Source organism: Zootoca vivipara, chromosome 4 (genome assembly GCF_965207765.1).
Source record: "Zootoca vivipara chromosome 4, rZooViv2.hap1.1, whole genome shotgun sequence".
Lineage (NCBI taxonomy): Eukaryota > Metazoa > Chordata > Lepidosauria > Squamata > Lacertidae > Zootoca > Zootoca vivipara.
In genome coordinates, this window is record NC_142587.1 from 66,505,881 (window position 1) to 66,527,649 (window position 21,769).

The following is a 21,769-nucleotide window of genomic DNA, read 5'->3' on the forward strand; positions in this document are numbered from 1 at the left end:
TGGGAATATCTTCTTGAAATGAAAGGTGTCATATAATTTCTTCTGAATCATCACTATCAACTGAACATTACATCTTGGTTTCTCTTGATGCAAATTTGTCCATGGTATCCTTTATGTTTATTTGGGAGGATACCATGAGTCATAATCTTAGATATGTTTGGTCACTGATCTGATACACTGTATTCTTCTTTCACTATTCCATTCACAGCAATATGCTCCTTTTTAAGGAATGTCTGCCCATGTCAACATCCCACAAGTTCCTCTATGTCTGAAATCCAAAAGAAGAGGCAATCTTCTCTTTCTGTAGTCTTCCAACAGTGGCAGACCTTGGGGGGTCTCAAATTTCAGCGGCTCCCTGTGCAATGCCAAAATTTGCTCCACCCCACCTCTCACCTTCTACTCTCCAACATAGTTACGGTGCTCCCTAGACTCCGTGTCTTAAACCCACCCCTGTTCACAAAGTTACTGAGGTATAAGAGTGGGCAGTTGCCTCTTGGCATATTCAGTATCATTCAAAGCACACACAACCTGAAGAACTACCCACCATTAAAGGAAAGGATGGGACTACTAGCCATGGTGGCTATTCTCTGCCTCCACCATAGACACAGTATAATTTTAAATATGAGTTGCTGGAAACCACCAGGCAGGAGAGTTCTCTTGTACTCAGATCCTGCTTCAAGGCTTCCCGCAGTCCTCCACTTGGCCACTGTGAGAACCAGATGCTGGCCTAGATGGGCCTTTGTCCTACTCCAGCAAGGCTCTTATGTTCTTTAGTGTGTGTACATTGCTTTGCATTCTGTGGTGAAAGAAAGGCAGGTTATAAATAAACATTTACAGCCATAGTCCTCTGGTGAAGTCCTTTTGCTTTTATTTTCCCTTGCTTTGCTTCTCAATCTCCCTTGTTTTTGTGTATAAGGCTCCTAGATCATTTCCTCTCCAGGAACTGACCACATGCAGACCTGCTTATCTTCAGCAAGGTTGCCGCCTCCTATGCCTTCAAATCATGGAACATATCACTGGCATTCTAAGAGCTACTGGTGATTTAGATTACATTTGCCAGGCCAGAAGCTGTGCTTTACAAACAAAATTAAAAACAGGGAGCTTAAATACAAGGTGTAATGTGAATAGTCTCAGTGAAATGAAAGTGGCTCTTAATGCTAGCAGGAAGGACACAGTTTGATTGTACATAAGGAACTTGACAAAACAAGGATGATGAACAGACTTTTCATTCAATCTGATGGAACACTCTCTTTGGCTTAGCTTGTTACACAGTTAGCTAAAGGTCCTATACAATTCATTATCTAAGCTAACACTCATATTACCAGGAGTTGATGATGGGTGGATGAATAAATAGTTTAAAAGTCCACTGAGGAGAGCAAAATAAAACAGGAACTCTGAAAGAATGAAGAATCTTGTGGCACCTTGAAGACCAACCATTTTACTATGGCATAAGCATTTGTAGGGTAACAGCCCACTTCTTCACTGTATCTTATGTATGTTAGCCTAGGTTACAGGTGTAATACCCACAGTGACATCAGAAGAAAATGAAACATAGGAAGAACAGACAGTGATAACTTATTAAAATAACTCATCACTGCATTTCATTTAGCTTTGGCCTCACTGTTTATAATCCCCTTCTTCTTCCAACAATTAGTATCTATAGACTTGTAACTCTGATGAAGTGGGATATTGTCTGTGAAACTTTATACTTGTTAGCCTTTAAAATGTTGTAAGAGCTTTTGATGTTTTTGCTGCAGCCAACCAACACAACCACCTTCTTGAAACTGACAGAGAAGGGAAATTGGAGCTTCATCAGTCTCTAACTCCCATCCCCAAAATTAAAGCATCCTTTATTTTCAGTATATTTGGTATCTTCCAAAGGTTTTCATACATCTCAGAAATGGACAATTTTTTTTGTCAAGGAAGAAGAAAGCCTGAATGGCTCTTAACAGCAAATCATCAAAAGCAAGATCAAAGTATAGGCAAAGCAGAAAATGCATCAAAATACTTGCAGGCAGATACTGATCAAATGTGCTACTCCATTTACCCATATGTACCTGTTGATGGAACACCAAGAAAATCAACAAAGACAGTGAAATAAACCTTGTGGTTGTGTTCATATTGCTCTTTGCAGTGGGAAACATTCATTGATTTTTGTCTGCTTAAATTTTATATATATTCCATATGTCCATACAAAATTATCAGTGATGTTTCTCCTTTATCATAGTATAAATCCTGTTTGGTTAATCAATAAGAATGTGTGCATACTTTTGGCTTTCTCCAGAACTCATCTGTCATTTTGTGTATTGACGGATCCAGTCATAAAGGGTTGTGATCTTGGTGTAAACGCCAGGGCGATTTCGCCGACCACATCCTTCACCCCAGCTGACAATGCCTGTAAGGTACCATCTGTTCCCTCTTCCTAAACAGGCTAACGGACCTCCAGAGTCACCCTAAAAGGTAGGATAGGACAGAAGCCTCACTTTTTGCTTCATTGCATAACTAATAATAATAATAATAATAATTTTATTTATTCCCTGCCCTTCCTGGTTCAGAAACCGGGCTCAGGCCGGCTAACAACAAATTTAAAACACTTAATACAACATAAAAACATCATAAAATACAGTATAAAAGCATGAATAACATGCCTCTGGATAATGGGCCTCTGGATCCAACCCAGAGTTGTCTAAGAAAACATTCCTGAAAAAAATAATTTTGAAAGGACTGGTGTACAAATCAGTGTCACTTTTCACAATCATTTTCCACTTTACCTGACATGCGTCAATGCCACCATTAAGGTTCCCAGCACACAGCATCCGAGAAGTAATCAGATCGTCATAAAGCTTGTTACAAACACTCTGATCAATTATTTTCACCTTCGCTTCTTGCAGTGTTTTTGCAAGTTCACCTACAACAACAAAACATTATATGGGGTGAGTATGATGGTTCTGGTTGCAAAGTGATAGGTGAAAAAATAATAATCAAGATCTGCCTTAGATCTTTTAACTTTTCCTTGCCTATATGTTCCCGGAATAAAAAACGATTGGCACAGCACATGGTGAATTAAACTGAATAAAGGTTAATCTAATTGAACATTTCCAAATCTAAGCATATTACCTTCCTAGTGGCTTCTTAAATTTACTATCCTCTAAGAATAAACTGAAATTAAAGAGTTCCATCATTTGTCATTGAGGATATGTAGTTAGAATTGCCACAAGTGATATCCAATTGAGCTAGGCCGTATACCTTAAGTTCTATTAATGTTATTTATTTTATTACATTCATTACACTTCACTTTTTAGCCAAGAATGGATCCCAAAGTGGCTCACATTTACAATCCACAAAAAGGTACAATATATTAGGATGCTTGGCATTTGCAAGAAACATATCCAGAAATGAACATACTATTTTCTTTTACGGCTCCCCAGCCAGTTACATAGCAGACAGTTCCATAAATTAATAGTCTACGACTGCTTGGTAAACATATGGGCTGTACCAGCTCATTGAAGAATACTGGTGACTCCATTTCCAACAGGGCAATGTCATAGTCTGAGATATATTGGTCATAATGTGGGTGAACAATAATCCTTTTGATCGATCTCATTGCTACGTGATTATCATGGTTTCTGTTAATGACCTTTATACCCATATATGCTGTCCAGCCAGATGCTATAGAGTATCTGAAAAACAACAAAGCGTGCAGTTTGCCATGTGCTCTTCTTATACGAGTCTCATTCATTTGAATGGGAATTGCATAATTTATTCATTTTATTGTTTGTATTTATAGCTCAGCCTTCACCAAATTGTTCAAAAGGCAGGTTACTAACAAACAAACAAACAACAAACACACACAATGCCCCCCCCAAACTCCACATAATCAAACCAAATACAAGTTCTAATAAAATCATAAAATAAAACAACAAAACTAAGAAAATAACCAAAGTGGACCACAGTTCAACAATTGAGCAGGAAGGAAGATTCCATTCAGCCCAAGGCCTAGACCTTGATCAATCATTTTTTTAAAAACCCTCAAGCTATCACAAAATACACCTTTGGGGAGGGGGTCATTCCACAACCTAGGTCACCACAGAAAAGGCCCTCTTATGTATCTTCATCTCTCAGTCCAGGGAAGGCAGCGATACTGTCAACATGGCCTCTCCTGTTGATTTTAATACCCAGGCAGCTTGGTGCAAGAAAAGCCACTCATTCAAATATTTGGGACCCAAGTTGTGTATATGTCGGTGTTGCCACCTTTAATTGGGCTCCATACTGCATTGGCACTTTCAAGACTGATGAAATGGGTGTTGCATAGCCTCCAACATCCAGGTGATCCAAATTATAATGCTTGGGGGTTTGTTGGTCCCAAGCTTTTGCAAGAGCCAGCTGACAAGCGCCAAAACACCTTGCCAAAAGGGGGCACATTCCAGGATCCAATAAGAAGCCGGGGTGGTTTCTGTAATTCCTCCTTAAATTAGAATGGCTAAGTGCAGGCGTCCCCAAACTGCAGCCCTCCAGATGTTTTGGCCTACAACTCCCATGATCCCTAGCTAACAGGACCAGTGGTCAGGGATGATGGGAATTGTAGTCCAAAACATCTGGAGGGGCGAAGTTTGGAGATGCCTGGTTAAGTGGTATGGTGTCGAGCCATGAACAACCACCAGCAACTGTGCTACTGCATTCTGCACCAGGTCACCATTTTCAAACCCTCTTCAAGGGTAGCCCCACTTAGAGCACATTGCAAAAACTAAATCTGGAAATAATGATTCTAATCAGAACAACACTGAGAGGATCTGAAACAGACTGGGCTGCCTCCAAGTGCTACAGACATGGAAGGCAAATCTTGTGGTTACTGTACACCCCTAGTGATTACTTATCAGTAATGAATGCTTCACATTATATAATGCGTACCTTATAGAATCAGAGTCCTGAAAGCAATGGGCAGCAGATACCAGCCAACTATTTGAAATAATAGATGCACCACATATATGGCCATATGTTTTTAGCTGCAAGCTGGCTTGCCAAGGCCACTTTCCATACTTTGCATCTTCACCGCCTACAATCCTGGGCCTTTTTACCTGACTTCTTCCACATGCTAAAAACAAAACAAAACACGAAATACATATGGAGGTTATGTATGTAAAAACAAAACACTCTACCAGTCATGCAGTGCAATCCTGAACAGACTTTCTAGGGCGCAAGTCCCATTTAGTTTAAATAGATTTTCTTTGAAGTAAATCTGCTTAGATTTGGACTGTAGAAATGCAATTGCACTTACATGAAAAAAGGCCTACTAAAGATCCTGGGACATGTATCTTTCATGTAAAGGGTTTATGACAGGGTTAGGTTCCTCGAGCCTTCCAGATGTTGACTTCTTACTCCTATCAGTTCCAGCCAGCATGGTCAATGGGCAAGGATGATGGGCAGAGGTGGATTTAGGGCAGCATGACTGATTTTGTCACACTACGCCCGGAGCCTAGGGGGTGCCACAGGGCGGCAGAACTAGGATGTAATGAATTGAACAGAATGGAAGATGAGAGGCAGAGGTTATCCACTCCTTGTTGAGGAACTAGCCCTATAAATTTTAATTTTAATTTTTTCTTTATACCTTGCCCATCTGGCTGGGTGTCCCTAGCCCCTCTGGGCAACTCCAAACAGAATATTAAAAACACAATAAAACATCAGTCATTAAAAACTTCCCTAAACAGGGCTGCCTTCTGATGTCTTCTAAAAGTCAGATAGTTGTTCATTTCATTGACATCTGATGGGAGGGCATTCCACAGGGCAGGCGCCACTACTGAGAAGGCCCTCTGCCTGGTTCCCTGTAACCTCACTTCTTGCAGTGAGGGAACCACCAAAAGGCCCTCAGCACTGGACCTCAGTGTCTGGGCTGAATGATGGGGGTGGAGATGCTCCTTCAGGTATACTGGGACAAGGCCATTTAGGGCTTTAAAGGTCAGTACCAACACTTTGAATTGTGCTCGGAAATGTACTTGGAGCCAGTGTAGGTCTTTAAGGATAAACCCTAATTCAGAGCCATGTGTGTCTTGCAGTGGACACAAAGCTCTCACACTTTGCCAATTCTTACTTCAGCAGAGAAAACAGACATGTCAACACATCCCTTTGAACACATAGAGCTACTCCTTCCAATTAAATGACAAGAAATGTTATGACAACTCGTAGAGCTCCTTTTCCCCATCAATGTGGGGATTTCTCCTGTGCCTTCAATGTATCATTGGAGCAAGGCACTGGTTTTTTATTTCAGATAAAGTTTTCCTGTTCAATTGATTTGAAATAAAGTTATTTGACTATGCTAGCTGGGGCTGATGGGAAATGTAGTCCAAGAACATTTGGAAGGCACTATGTTGGCTATATCTGTTGGAAGGCCTTTATGTATGATGAGAACCTCAGTACAATGGCTAGAGACTCAGGGAGGAGAAGTGGGGAAGTACCAGGACACAAGTTGTGGTAAAGCTTTCGGCCTGTAGAAGAGATTGATAGCAACTGGAGTAAGACATAGTAATGACACCCTTTCTTCTTCTCAATCCCACTAAACTACAACCCTTAGGAATTACTATATGAGAACCTCTTCTCCTTACTGTACTGGACAGATTTTGAGCTCCCATGTAGGCCTGGGCCATCAGGACAGAGCATGGAGCAAAGAGATAATATAGCAGCTGTGTCAATGATGAAAAAGTACCATATTCCTAGATATTGGGTACCTAGGAGCTCCATGTGCACTTTAGTGTGTACACAGTCCTGATCTAGTTGCTGAAATACACAGACGCATTTCAGCTCACTTTGTTGTTCACTCGTCATTGACTTACCACAATTCATTTCATCAGATCCATCTGCACAATCTCTTATTCCATCACATTCTGGGCTTTGCTTTATTGGACACTTTCCATTTAGACATTTATATGCATGCTGTGAACAACTTCTATAGGCTGAAAGAATATAGTGACAGATGAGAAACATAGTAATGTATGTTTTAGACATATTGCATTAAGCAAGCATAAGATAAATCAGAAAGAGCTGTCAGGAAGGGGCAATACACTATACCTGGCATCCCATCAGTGGCATTCTTAGTGCTTACTGAGAGAGGGAGGGATGCAGCAGCAGAGAGGTCAACACCTACAGAGATGCACCAGTGAGAGCACTGGATTAGCTCTGCTAGTGTGCCTGAGCTACCAGCATCACCCCTCCCTTGCTCCTACCCCTTTTCCTCCGGTAAACACTAGTGAGACCACTATGATAGACCAGATGTGTGGCGGCATCCCTCCCTGCCAACTGCTCCTGCAGTAAATAAGAGTATGGTGCATATCAACATAACACATGAGAATATGATGCAAGAATGCCCTACGTTGCTGGCATGTTCGTAATTCCCATCTCAAGTCTAAAATTTGTTTATGTTGTTCTTACCGCAATTGTCTTCCTCCTCATCACTCTCACTTTCACAGCTGCCATCTCCTTTGCAAGGCCTGGAATGGTGTTTACACTTCCCATTGCCACAATTAGACTTCACGGGATTACAGCCTAGGGAAGAATTTTATCACCAAGACTGTGGCATTTCATTCAACAGCAGATGTCCCCAGAGAGCGCATACCCACTGCCATTACTTCTTTTAAATGAACCCTGGGAATTGTTGACAACCTAACAATTCAGTTAGAGGGACCTAGTCCCACCTGAAACAAGTCCAAACCCTGGACTAAAAACTAGGAAGTACTATTAGACCAATATGAAATGAGAATATGTCCCAGTAAAACATGGTCTTCTAATGCAGTAGACCAGGAAAATTTACTTTCTTCAGCATCACCACTGCTTATTTTGTTATTCAAAGTTCTTTATATGAAACAAATCTCAATTCTTGACTGAGCTGTTAAAACACTAAACAAAATGAAAGGTATTTTTAATAAATGAATGGTTTACTGAAGGGGTCTGATTACCTGTAATGATATTCAAGCTCTATATGCTTAATAGCTCTGATTTTATTTATTTATGCCATGACATTTATAAACTGTTTGATAGTTTAAAACCAACCAACCCTGCAAGCTGTTTTCTTTCCAGCCAATGCTTTAAACTATAATTACAATATTCTAATTAGCTCATGATGAACTCACCACAGTTTACCTCATCACTTCCATCGGCGCAGTCTTTCCACCCATCACATCTACTGTTTAAAGAGACACATGTTTTGTCGGAACATTTAAATTGCCTAGGACAAGCTGAAAGAATTGAAAAATATCAGACTACCATAGATAATCATGATGACACTGAGTCACAGAGTAAAATTCTGTATTGGATTATGACTGCTGAGTAGGAGAAGATTTCTCCCAAACCCACTTTGGTGACAAGGGAAAACATATTAGAATAGCTATAACCTTGTACCAGAGGACCAAAGTCAAATGGTAATGGACATAACCCTTAGACTTACCCCATCTCTTCCCACCATGCTCCTACAGACTCAGCAGAGGCTAGAAGTTCTGGCTAATTTTGCAGCCAATAGCAGCACTCTACCAGAAGCATTTAGCACTAACAAGGCAACTGCGATCTTACAGTATCTCAGAATGTGAGACAAGGGATTGTGTGGTGCCCATTGTTGGACTACAGTTCCCATAAGCCCAGCTAACATCACCAATGGTCAGGGATGGTGGCAGATTAAATGAATCCCATTTCCACTGCTGCAACTAGATACAGGACATACACATTGATAGATGCAGGAAGGAATCCCGCATCTCCAAGTGAGACTTCTCTGACACCATCCATCTCTTAACCCAAGCAGAAGACACAAGGATCTTAGCTACAGAGGGTCCCACCTTTGTCTCTGCACCTAAAATATGTACCAGCTAAACAACGTTTTGTGGCATGACCACTGACATGGAGTCACAGAAAGGTTATGAATGCTGGTGAGCTCCTTAGTTCAGCCACCTTTGTTGGTGACTGCAGAGCACTCCACTGAACTTATTAGTATGGCTGGCCAAGCATTTATTATTAATCCTTCCCTGAAGGATATGAGTCAGCACAAGGAACATAACAGTCTTTGGAGATAAATGACTTTTTAAGTCACTCATCACACTGCCCGTATCTTTCTATAGCAGCCAAACAGTCCTCCATCACCCACAGATTTACCAACCCATTGAGATCCAGTGTGGTATAGCGGTTAGAGTATTGGACCTGTAGGACCTGGGCGACCAGGGTTCAAATCCTCACACAGCCATGAAGCTCACTAGATGACTTTGGATGGCTTTGACTATTTGTTTATTCACAAGACTTCAACCCACATGTATACCCATCATTAGGGGTAAGCATTTTTCTAGCAAACCGAAAAATCAAACATTTGTTGAACTTTTAATTGTAGCCTCAAATCTGCTGACTCCTCCTGCTTCATAATAGGGATAGACATAGGTGTGAAGGAGGCACATTTGGGACAAGCTAGAAGAAATGTGCTCATGCTCTATCAGTAAATTACCATGATAATGCTATTAATACCAAGGGCATATGTGTCCACTTACGGTCTGTGTGGCTGAAAGCTCTGAATTCAATATAAAAACCCCTGTGTGTGACCAGTTCATCTGAATGGAAATGGATGGCCACTGAATAGCCATATTCCTTGACCCTGCTGCCTTCCCCAATAGGTTTACAATATCTGATAAGAATAAAACACAACAAAATTACAGATATATAATACACCACTATAATAGAACTAACCAAAGAGTGTATTTACAGTGCTTACTCAGACGTAAGCCTCATGGAATTCAATGGGACTCCTAGGTCAATAAGTACAGGATTGCAACCAAGTGCAGCAACCATAAGATAGTGATGGAGAGATTCTAGAAGTAGGGTGTAGAAGTAGGGTCAAGGGAAGGGAAAATAAGTACCCCACCACCAGGGCTGGCATAGTTCTTTGCTTTGCTTGGTTTGGCGAGGCAGTGGGAAGGTGATGGAGAAACCAGAAGGTCTTTGGGCCCAAGGCCTCCCATTTTCTTCCCACTGCCTTCAGCTCACTAACAGTGCAAGAGTAATAGCAGTGGAGCTTTCTGTGGAAAGGGGTGTCCACAGCATCCTATGGTCTCTCAGCTTCCATCGCAGGCAGCACAGGACTGGTTCTCTTTTATTGCATTCATCATAACTTGTCATTTTGACAACTTCTCATGACTCAGATTGTGTTACAGCTGTCACTATCAGAATTCCAGTCCAGATTAAAAACTCATCCATGTTAAACATTTAAAGTAGTATCATGCCACTTTTAACAGTCATGGCTTTCCCCAAAGTATTTTAGGAACTGTACTTTGTTAAGGGTGCTGAGAGTTGTTAGGGGACCCCTGTTCCCTTCACAGAGCTCCATTATTCAGAAGGAAGAGGGGGTGGCTGTTAAACCACTCAGAGTCAGCTGAAATTTGGTCCCATTGTGGTAGGGTGCCATGTTTCCTACTTTTCCAAGACACACCCTCTTTTTCAGAGGTATAATTTCTGTCCGGGTAGATTTTTTTTAATTTGCCAAAATGTATCCACCTATACTTGCTTGATGTGACATAGACATAATGAGTGGTCTTCTCTTCTCCTACCCCCCTCAGCAATATATCACAGCTTCTATAGCCTACATATAGTAGGGACATTTAAAATGAGAGTCGTCATACTGTCCTCTTTTTTGCTCTTCAAAATATGGCAACCCTACAATGTGGCAAAATGTGGTCAGTTTTTCAAATTTTATTATTCTAATTTTACTTACAACCCTTTCCTTTTTAAATTATCTGTAACCATAAACTACTCTTCACCTATGGATGTCAACATAGTTGTTTCCAGAAAAGTAGCAGAAAAGGTTGTAACTCACCTGATTCCATCAATTTCCAACCAGTCTTTATCACATCTATTGGATCCAGGGGACGGTTCCTGAACTTGTATTACAAGAATTTTTAGCAGCAATCTATATCCAGGCAGCGGTGCCTAAAAGGAAAAAGCATGGGGAAGAACATTTATTATACTTTTTATACTTAAAAACAACCTGTGTATTGGTCCTAAACACATGAACAGTGCGATCCTGTCCGGTCTACTGAGATATAAGTCCTACCAAGTTCAGTGGTACACCCAGGGGAGTGAGCATAGAAGGTATGGGAAACTTGTGTGGCCATCCAGATATTGTTGGACTACAGTTCCCATCATTCCTAAGGCTCAAGTTGGCTGGGACTGATGGAAATTGAAGTTTACCAACATCCAGGGGACCACAGGTTCCCCACCCTAGATTATAGAATGGGGTCTAGTACACACATACCTGGGACTAAACTCCCCCCCCCCCACAACTGAGCATAGGCTGGATAATAAGGGAAACAGACCCCCTTCTTTGAATGAGCATGAGATTGCAAGGTGTTTATGTGCCCCGATTTTCCCACTGCGGAAAGTACCGTATTGGCCCGAATATAAACTGCACCTTTAAAATTGGAGGGGGGGGGAGAGAGAAAAAAATACCTGAATATAAGCTGCTCCATTCCTCACTGCTCCTGGCTGTATACTGGGGGGGGGGGCTGCGCTGCATTGCTGCCGGCCTTTCCCTTCCTCGCTCTCTCCCTTCCCAGCCTTGGGGGAGAGGATGGCCGACTACACAAGGGGCGGGTGCCGCTTTGCCACGCTCCTGGCTGCATACCGTAAGATTGCGAATATAAACTACACTTTAACTTTTCATGGTCAGAATTTGGGGGCGAAGTGAGGCTTATATTCAGGCCAATATGGTATTTTTAAGCTCTTTGCCTTGCTTACCAGGCTCTGGGGAAATCTTACATGGGTTCTGGAGGCCTTTGCAAAATGTAGTGATATCTCAGGTGGCCCAGAGAGATCCCACAAGGGCCTCCAGAACCTGTGTGAGACATTCTCTGAGCCGAGCCTGGTAAGAAAGTCTGAGAGCTTTTAAGATCTCCACCTCGCATGTGTTTCATTTGTCCAGTTGCAGCTGGACAGCTGCCAAGCGCGTAAAGCTGTGATCACAAATGTTACATGTGTGCAAGATGTGAATTGACTGAAATAGGGAATGCAGTAGGATCATGAATGCTACCCTGGTCTCTTCGAGGAAGATTAGGACACAATGTTATAACAATCCAAAATCCATGTTAGGCTGATATAATGCCTATTTCTCCTCGCCACACAAATGATAATCACATGTCTGTAAGATCTGTCATGTCATTTAAAATTCTTACTTCCTTCTGTTTTCCCTAGACTCCTTGTTTTAGAAGAGCTTTTTTTTGGGGGGGGGAATCAAGTTTTTAAAAGATCTTCATTAAAAAGTTCCCTGTCAAGCAGAGGCTTGACAGGCATATGTCAAGAATGCTTTGATGGTGTTTCCTGCTTGGCAGGGGGTTGGACTGGATGGCCCTTGTGGTCTCTTCCAACTCTATGATTCTATGTTCCTTCTAAGAGTACATACTCTAATAATCCAGTGGCAGTCAATATTCGGTGGATAGTAACTTGGGTAGTATGGAGAAATTATAGTCCCATTCCAAGAGATGTATCGACCGCCGCACACTAAGGAGAGAATAAAACATAACATTATTATTCTGAAGAACTGCTCATCTCTTGTTGTTATGGAACATGGGGGGAAAGCTCTGCTTGAAGTGAATTGGAGGGTTTTTCCCCTATGCAAGTAGCTGTTATGAGGTGGTAGAGCAAAAAAGAATTATTATAGGCGGGTAGGATTAAATTCACACACACATTATTGTCAAAATATAGATCAGGTGTGCTGCGTGGGCGATCTGATTTTTTAAAAAACTGCATTTAGTGCACAGTTGTGGAGCTTATAGAACATCTGGCTTTGCCCTCAGGAAAGAAAGAACTGCATAGAAATAGCTCTCTCCACTCTGCTAGGCCAAAGGGGTTCTTCCTTTCTCATTGTGCAAGGGAAAACACATACAAAGTACAGTGATTCAATTATTTTCCCCTACGCATCATACAACAAATGGCATTTGGAACCTGCTTCACTGATTTTCAGAAGCTGGTTGTTTTGCTGCTCGGAGAATATGCTTTCATAGTGATGATATGTGGAGGCAGCTCAGTTCGCCACCATCCGCTTTGAGGAAAATTTGCACAGATTTGTATACCTTTGTAATTAGAAGGGTGACAGAATTAGTATCCCCACCAAAGCATCTTTCATCACTTGGCTCGCTCTTCTCAATGCCATTGTGAACTTGACAGAGCCACTGTCCCAAGTCACTTGAATCACGAGTCATTATTCCCCATTTCAAATCCACATAAATATTTCAAATATATCACAACTACATGTGAGCCATCAAAAGTAATTCACAAACCAATGCTTGGCATCTGGCAACTACATACCAATTTTAGGAACCGCTTGAAAATATGCATTCAATATATTGCTCTCTTTTCTTCGGTCCAATGAGAATGTGACCAGCATGACATTACTCGATGAAGTTAAACGTATAACTGGGGAAGTCCAGGCCCCAGACGACCCACACCATCTGAAATACATCCAGGCAGATTACAAAGCTGATTCGGAGAGCAGAAAGCCTCTACCACTGCTACACGTACCACCCAAGGGGCCTTGGGGCACAGGGTGCTCTATCCCATGTAACAAGAGAGAGAGAGCGCACTGCTTTGTGTCTATAGAGCAAACTTTTTATTTTAATTTTTTATATATAATTCTTATTAACTTTAATAATTTACATTTCAAAATATTCATTTAAACAACCTTAAACCAATGGCTTCCCTTCTTCTCTTTCCATGGTTCATTTCACATACTGTACATCCCTGCATATTTTACATAGACTAAACCATTCCGTAATCCATTGCTACATGCATAAAAACGTATTCACACTGTTGGATTTATCTTAATGCTACCAGCATTTTTAAATGAACACAGTTTTCACCCATGTATTCAGTAAACATTTTCCAATCTTCTTTAAACATTCTTCTTGTTCTCTTATTCTATATGTTAAAACTGCAAGTTGTGTGTATTCCATCAGTTTAAATTGGCATTCTTCTTTGGTTGGGACCTCACTCATTTTCCAGTTTTGGGCTAGCAAAACATGGGCCGCAGTAGTAGCATACATAAATAATCCTTTTTGACACCTGGGAATTCCCCTCTGAATTATCTCCAACAAAAAGGACTCTCTTTTTTTGAAAGGTACTTTTAAACATTTTTTTCAATTCATTATATATCATTTCCCAATACTATTTTACCCTTTTACAAGTCCACCACATATGATAAAACGTACCCTCAACCTCAATACATCATGGAGCAAACTTTGTAAATGCTCTTACCTTGTAATGATCTTGTTTTGCAGAGGGAGAAGGAAGTCATACGCGGATAGCCTGTGAGATGCACAGCTCCCGGGAGTCTCGCCATGCAAGGGAACAACCACTAGTCTCACAACATGGTCCGATGGAACTCGCAGCCTCCACTGATAAAAAGATCTCTTAGGATTCATCAGTGTTAAGGTCCTATTATTACCAGGCTTTGCATAGAGGTCAAAGGCCACTGGTAGACAAAACCAAAATAGATCAGTGGCTGAAAAGCAGAAAAGCAAAGAAATGAATCCAGACCCTGTCAGCCCAGATCCCAGGGACCAGATGTCTATGCCACAAAAGGCAGGCTTGTCCATCCCATCAGACAAGGACTGAATACGTTATGAGACAGCTCTGTGCTATGCTCTCACTCCATGAAGTTGTCCTCCTTTGGGACAAGGCGGAGACACAAAGGAGATGAAAAAGGATCTACACTGGGCACCTGATTAGTGGCTAGAAGACTTGAATTTCTGTGTACTAAGCCAGCACCTTTCACTAGATAATTGAATGCAGAGCAGCTCTAAGTGAATCAACTAATGGAAAAAGCAGGTGAAACACATCAGCTTTAGTAGAGCACACAGTTGGAGACAATTCCTCTTTCTTACAGCACTATCTTAATCACAATTGTCCAGAAATCTTACTAAGGTTTATGGGGCTTACTCCCGACTACAGCTGTAGCCTTAAGCTAAATACCATAAACATCATTTGTATAATACAGTGGTACCTCGGTTTATGAACACAATTGGTTCCGGAAGTCTGTTCATAAACTGAAGCGTTCATAAACTGAAGCGAACTTTCCCATTGAAAGTAATGGAAAGTGGATTAATCCGTTCCAGACGGTCCGCGGAGTAACCGTTCATAAACTGAAGTGAACTTTTCCATTGAAAGTAATGGAAAGTGGATTAATCTGTTCCAGACGGGTCCGCAAAGTACTTAAACTGAAGCGTTCATAAACTGAAACATGGGTGTAATTGGTTCCGGAAGTCTGTTCATAAACTGAAGCGTTCATAAACTGAAGCGAACTTTCCCATTAAAAGTAATGGAAAGTGAATTAATCCGTTCCAGATGGGTCCGCGGCGTTCATAAACCGAAAATTCATAAACCGAGGTGTTCATAAACCGAGGTTACACTGTATATAACTCTTCCGGCATTAAGTTCAGTATGAGCTTCACCATACCCATTGTGCGGATGAGGAATCATGATTGACTTGTCTATAGATGTCAAGGCCAACAGTTTAACTGTTAGTCCACTAAGCCAAGCCAGCTCAAAATTTCTCCGATCCATAAACCATGTCAGCATATTGGTCGTCTTCCTTTTACTTTATCCAGAGGTTAAGACCACATTGTGGCCCAGCCAGCAGGACTAAATAATTACGGTTCTTCTCACATATCATCCCATTAATTACAGTCATATTGTAGGGACAAACCAGCTCAGAACTGATCTGCTGTTATCATGCCATAATCTTTGAGCAGCATGCTTCAAGGCACAGCAGCAATTCCAAAGAGAGAGGGAGATTTTTGTTCTTATCTTTGGTGAAGGGCTGGAGCAGAGATCAAGGCTTCTGGCCCAGAGCTCCTACTCAGATGACATCTGTGCAGGTAGCAATACATGGATGGAGGGAACAGTACTGGTCTTGTTGCCCTCATTCAGGAGCTGGCCAGCAGGTGCACTCCTGATAATCTACTGCTGCCACCACCACCACTGTCTTCCACATGTTGAATTATCTAGCAAGTTCTTAAACAGCCTTTATAAAAGAAGCAAATAACTCAACATACCTCACCTTTTGAGAGTGCAACATTGATTTAAATTGGCCAATTATGCAACTGACAAGTGGGGCCTGTAAGAAAAATGCTGCAGTGTGGAGCTCTCCAGCCAGCTCTCCATGTCCTCTTCTAACATAGTCCATTCCATTTCCCCCTCTCCTCAGTTTTCAGTCACAAGTACACATAACTGTCAATCAGCTCAGTACTCATTGGGCTCTTTGGGGTTTTGTTCTCCTTATGTCCCTCCTCCGCCTGTTGTATTATTATTATCCCTCCCTCTTATGCATGTATGGTGCTATTTTGGCAACATAGGGATCCATACACAGACTTTAGTTTGCCAGTGCTATAACACTATCTACTGAGAAACCTTGAATGGGTTACAGCCCCAGATTTAGAAGATTAGGAGAGGGCCCTTTGGAAATGCTTAAATAGTCTGGATTCGTATTTATAAGCTGAAAATAGGGATGCAGAAGAAATTTGATTTTGTTTGCATTTTAACAAGGAACTACATAATTTGCATTTCTCAAACCGCAGGGTGAACCAAAACACAGCTATCCTTCAACATTCTCACTTTTCAAAATTTTGCAATCCAGTTCTCCATCTGAACTCTCTCTCTCTCTCTCTCTCTCTCTCTCTCTCTCTCTCTCTCTCTCTCTCTCTCTCTCTCTCTCTCTCTCTCTCTCTCTCTGGCATCTGTTAGGAGAGCATCTTTATTAGTGGACATCTTTACTGTATTAGTGAATATAACATACAAAAAAGAATTTGTAAGGGGAAATTGCTTGCATAAATATGTATATTAGTTAACACTGTATGCAAAAATGTGTTTATTAGGATAAATTCATGTCATGCTAAAGGGCTGGTGAATTTTCATCAAGATTTTGTGAAGATTTTTGAAAGTGGCAAATTGCTGCAGAAATGTGGAGAGCTGAAACGAATAGGTCTATCCATCCTTACAGACAATGGTTGCAATTGACTCAGAGTGCAATACTTTTTTTTCCTGCAGAAGAAGCCTTGGAATGAAAATGAGTTGCATAGGAGTCCAAAGGTGGTCTTGAGCAACCCTGTTCATTTCCATGACTCTTGAGTGGAGATGTTCCTCTTACTCACTGAATCCTTTAGGTTCAACTTAAGAGCAAGCACTGATGATGCAAAAGAAAGTTGTGCTAGAGCAACATTTGAAAGATTGCTAATGGTGTGCCATTGGACAATGGGGACAAACATAGCTCTTACCTGCTTTCAATGTCACATCATAGTCCATAGAATCTGAAACTAAAAATGATGAATAATCCTCAAAATTAGTGGCATATGCATTCCTATGAATTATTGGAACTTCTAAAGAATATTAAAAAATAACGTTACCAAAGAGCTCCATGGTAATAACATCAAAATCCTCCTCCAAAGAATATACTTCAGCCGTGCTGTTATCAGTTGGAGGTGCCCGTTTACTGAGTATTTGCTTTTGCTTCGTTGAAGACAGATTTTGAATTGAAAGAACCATATCTTGTGGGGCCCAAAATGTACTCCAGTAATAAGCTCGAAGGCCACTCTTCCCTTCACTGGAGGAAGATGACAAAATAAGATTGAAGAAGAGCATTGGCTTGGAGAGGGATGTCTTGTTCCTTTCTGCCTGTGCACAAGGGTATAAGGGCAGATTTGCAGCACATAGGGAGAAGTTTGTGAGTTAAATGGGGTCAGACATTCAAACTACAAGCACCAATCAATCAGTGCTCACAAAGACCTCTTTTTCCCTAGGGAGATTCCTGCTCACGTAAAGATGGTTGTTTACTATTCAGATCCTGCACTTCACCATAAACTAAGGGTGAAATGCAGCCACCAACAATGTGGCAATGTACATCTGCAAAGAGCTGGTGAACTGGGAAGTCCTTGGTTCACATTTAACCTCAGTTGCACAAGATTTATGTGACATTATACATGGCTGCAGACCCGTTCCTGTCTATTCTGCATCTAGTGTGCTCCCACCATTGGTTTGGGAAGTGGTAGAAACACCAATTTAGCCACAATCCTTAGGTATCCTGCCATTTCTTCTGAAATATTACGCTCTGATATCCATCTCCCCCCTCAAACAAACAAACAAACAAACAAAAACAGCTTTGATCCAAACAGAGAAAAAGAGCAACCTAGCTTCATTTTAAGCTGCTAATGTTTACCCAGCCCAAGTCACCGTCTCTCAGCCTCATTCCTCTCATGAGGCATAATATTCATTTTGAGGTGGGAAATGTCTTTTGATTGTGTTTAGAAGGTATACAGTGGTACCTCTGGTTACAAACTTAATTCGTTCCGGAGGTCCGTTCTTAACCCGAAACCATTCTTAACCTGAGGTACCACTTTAGCTAATGGGGCCTCCCGCTGCCGCCGCCGTGTGATTTCTGTTCTCATCCTGGGGCAAAGTTCTTAACCCAAGGTACTACTTCCAGGTTAGCGGAGTCTGTAACCTGAAGCGTCTGTAACATTTATGCAGCAATGTCTGTAACATTTATGCAGGAGTCTGTAACCTGAAGCGTCTGTAACATTTATGCAGCAATGGCATAAATGAGCTGCAATGAACTAAGTTTCATTGCTTTTGTATATGTTCTTTGACTCGGGCAGCAAATTGTCTTAGACCAGCGCTAACCATCCACTGACCTTCACATTCACTTCCCCTGCTTAGACTATTTCAAAAAAGGCTCGTGATTCATCTTAGATGGAATGGGAAGTTTATTTAGAATTCCAGCCAAAGTCTAATCTGAACTGGAATAAGACTAAATTCCTAATGAGATCCTCCACTTAACTTTATTATCTTCTGATTCTTGAGAACATGAATAGAGAAGACATCAAATGCCTACAGTCAGAAAGGGGGGGTTTGAAATTCTGGTACTTACCTAAAAGCAGCAATAACAGATGTCAAGTAATAATTCCCTAAGGCAGATGATCCATACAATTCTGGAAACTGAGAGTTAAACGATTAGAAAACTAAATATAAAGAACAAGTCTGTAAAATATACAGTTTTTTAAAGTGTCCCAAGTAACAAAAACATTTTCTTGACATTGTTTTATGTCTAGGACAAGTAAGTTGGTAGCCAGCACTGGTCAATTCATTTTTACAAGGTAGCATGATACTGATTCTTCATGAAATAGCAGTTACTGAATGACAAAAATCAGTATGGATTTAGACTATTTAAGATCTCTGTCATTTCTGGCTTCTAATCAGGTCATGGGCCACTCATGCAACCCATGCACAAAGCAGCTTTGAGGTACCGGGTGAATTCAGTTGGGAAATGCAAGCTAACAGAGAGATGCTTTGTATTTTCAAGCCTTCTGTTAGCACGGAGCTAGAAAAGTGTATTGATCTCACAAATAGAGTAAACTTGGGAGCGAAGTGCAAGAAAGCAAGTATTGTTGTGATGGAAGAGGGAAATTGAAAAGGGGGTTGCTTTAAATATAAACTAATTGTCCGAAAATCTCCACAAAGAAATGCACTAAGGCAGCAATCGTATACAAACTTACTAGGGGCTAAGTTGTATTGAATTCAGTGGGGCCTATTTCTGAGTAGGCAGAGGATATATATGAAATATATACTGTGTAAAGCAGAAGAAGACACAACTCTGCTTACAGGAAATGGAACCAGAGAGTGTGTTTGTTTTTCTATTTTCTAGAAGGCTTAAGATATTTCAGTTCCTGAAGCATAACGTCAAAGTGGCACGCTTGTTCAACAGCAAAAATATGAATTGACCACTTTTTGGGTGGGTGTGAAAAGTACCACCACAACCCTCCCTTTAAGGCAACTCAAAAAAGATAGGCGCATGTTCCTTAACCGTGCCTCAGCAGGTCTAGTTTCATCAGCAGCATATTCCGAGTACAAAACCTATCGAATGAAATTTGAACCAAAATGTAGTCCCTTATATTTTCTATAGGCAAACTCACACAATTCTGGACAGCTTCAGCCTGCAATATAAATGTATGCGATTTGGGGTGCATTAGGTCACTTGTGTAGGTCAGGTTAGGAATTTCTAGGCTTCCACCAATGTAGATGAAAGAGAATGCAGGAGCTGAAAAGAAGGGAGGGGAGATATTAGCAAAACAAAAACAGGTTAATTCCTGCTTTGGAGGGGAGGGAAGGTTGCTTAAAAAGGCATCAGACTAACTCCCATGTTACGGTAATAGGAAGACACTTCCTTTTAATACACAACATCAAATCAAAGTCCACTGCAAGGTTTTATTCAAAAAATATCATCAGATGATCTTCAGTATTCAAATGGAAATCCACTTTCACTGGATTCAAATGAAGACTCAACTATCAGATGACTCTGACTTTTGTCAGTGCCTGCTTATAATATTCTCAAGTGATCGAAACGGTGTACGTAGGACTTTCTTACACACACTGCAAATGTTTAACTTTGAAATGTTATTGCTTTTTATTTGTATGTTTTCTAACTTTTTTTTAAAGGTTCAATCTAAATTCATACCCAAGGGGCAAAACATTTAAATTACTTGGCTTTGCAGATGGTGTAGGATTAGCATTATTTGCAACCCATAGATCCTGAGTACAGAGTGGAAAGCAGATCTGTTAAAGGAAAGCCTCCCAGAGTGGCTGGGGCAATCCCCAGATGGGGTACAAATAATAATAAGAAGAATAGTTATTTCAGCACATAGGCTCTTTTTTGTTGGATTGGAACTACCGTACTATCTAATGAGTTTAGGACAAAAACACCAAAAACACAAGATTCTCATAGTGTGCCAAAACTAGTTGGTTATGAACATTTGTCATAAACACGATACATCATTGACATCGTGGAACTAAATAAAAACCCATTAAAAATAGTTTTAACATTAACCTGCTTGAAAAGCAATGCTTATAGAAATTAAAAGCTTGAAATAGTGACACTTACATAACGTATAGTACAGCACCAGCAGAATCACAGTGACCGTCAAAGAAATCACAGGTAACATTTGTAAAATACATCTTTTCCAGAAATGAAAATGCACTTTTTGGCCAAAAGAATGCTTTTGACTCGCAATATCTTCTTGTGAAGCCTGGCTGTGGTGAAAAGGCAGACCCTGTTCAAGAAAGAAGGAAGAAATCGGCAAGCAAATTGGGGGAAATGATTCTGCCTTTGCTCAGCTGACAAGCGAATTAATCACTGCATTATTCATGAGCAACTTACAAGCGTGTTAGGAAACTGAATTGCAATTTCTTACCAGTCCAGAGAGAAAATGTGAGTCACAAGGAGTAGGTATGCTGTATATAACAGAGAGGCGCCTGGATGGGAAAGACCTCATGGTGATGCTTCCCTGGTTTGTTCTGCCGTTCTACATAACAAAATCCTGGAAGCAACTTGGGCTTTTGTATTAGGAACCTCAGGGGAAAACAATGTCTTTCCCTCTTATTGTTGTCCTTGGTTGTCCTTTGCTATATAACTAAACAGCCTCCCGGCTGAGCACCTGTGGTTCAGGTAGTAGGTGGGAAGGAAAATAAGCCATCCAGGCTGTAACTCTTTCTTTTCCAAACCGGGCAGATGAGATCAGGTTTACACAAAAGGAATCTGGGTTGAGATAGCATCTCCTTTGAAAATGGACAAGTGAGACAAACCCCAATGCTATTCATGCAAAAACTCAGTTTTAGATAGCAGCGCTTTACAGCATGTGCACCAAGCATTTCTTAAAACAAAGGGAAAGGGGAAAGAATATCGGCTGTGATGAGCAACTCTGACAGTGACTGAAAAAGC

At 41.0% G+C, this 21,769-nt stretch overlaps 1 protein-coding gene across 1 annotated transcript; it reads right to left on the minus strand.

Annotated features, from left to right (window-relative positions):
• Positions 1-1,778: 1,778 nt before the first annotated feature.
• On the minus strand, positions 1,779-21,323 carry LOC118085157 (suppressor of tumorigenicity 14 protein homolog). The gene is made up of 18 exons (XM_088668051.1): positions 21,243-21,323; positions 20,933-21,101; positions 19,968-20,092; positions 18,926-18,993; positions 17,406-17,602; positions 17,277-17,315; positions 14,260-14,476; positions 13,315-13,457; positions 12,410-12,507; positions 10,829-10,941; positions 9,510-9,643; positions 8,118-8,222; positions 7,420-7,533; positions 6,825-6,944; positions 4,909-5,092; positions 3,406-3,680; positions 2,772-2,908; positions 1,779-2,453 (listed from the first exon to the last, which is right to left on the minus strand). The coding sequence occupies exons 1-18, from the start codon at positions 21,321-21,323 to the stop codon at positions 2,295-2,297; spliced, it is 2,478 nt and encodes an 825-aa protein (XP_088524177.1). The 3' UTR covers positions 1,779-2,294.
• Positions 21,324-21,769: the final 446 nt, after the last annotated feature.

What these genes read in the sequence shown, in the direction of transcription:
- LOC118085157 (XM_088668051.1), bottom strand. Translation starts at nt 21,323, where the DNA reads ATGAGGTCTTTCCCATCCAGGCGCCTCTCTGTTATATACAGCATACCT. An exon ending in CAAAACAAGATCATTACAAG is followed by an intron (nt 13,458 to 14,259) that starts GTAAGAGCATTT and finishes GATGTATTTCAG; the next exon opens with ATGGTGTGGGTCGTCTGGGG. An exon ending in GGGAGCCGTAAAAGAAAATA is followed by an intron (nt 2,909 to 3,405) that starts GTATGTTCATTT and finishes TTGTTGTTGTAG; the next exon opens with GTGAACTTGCAAAAACACTG.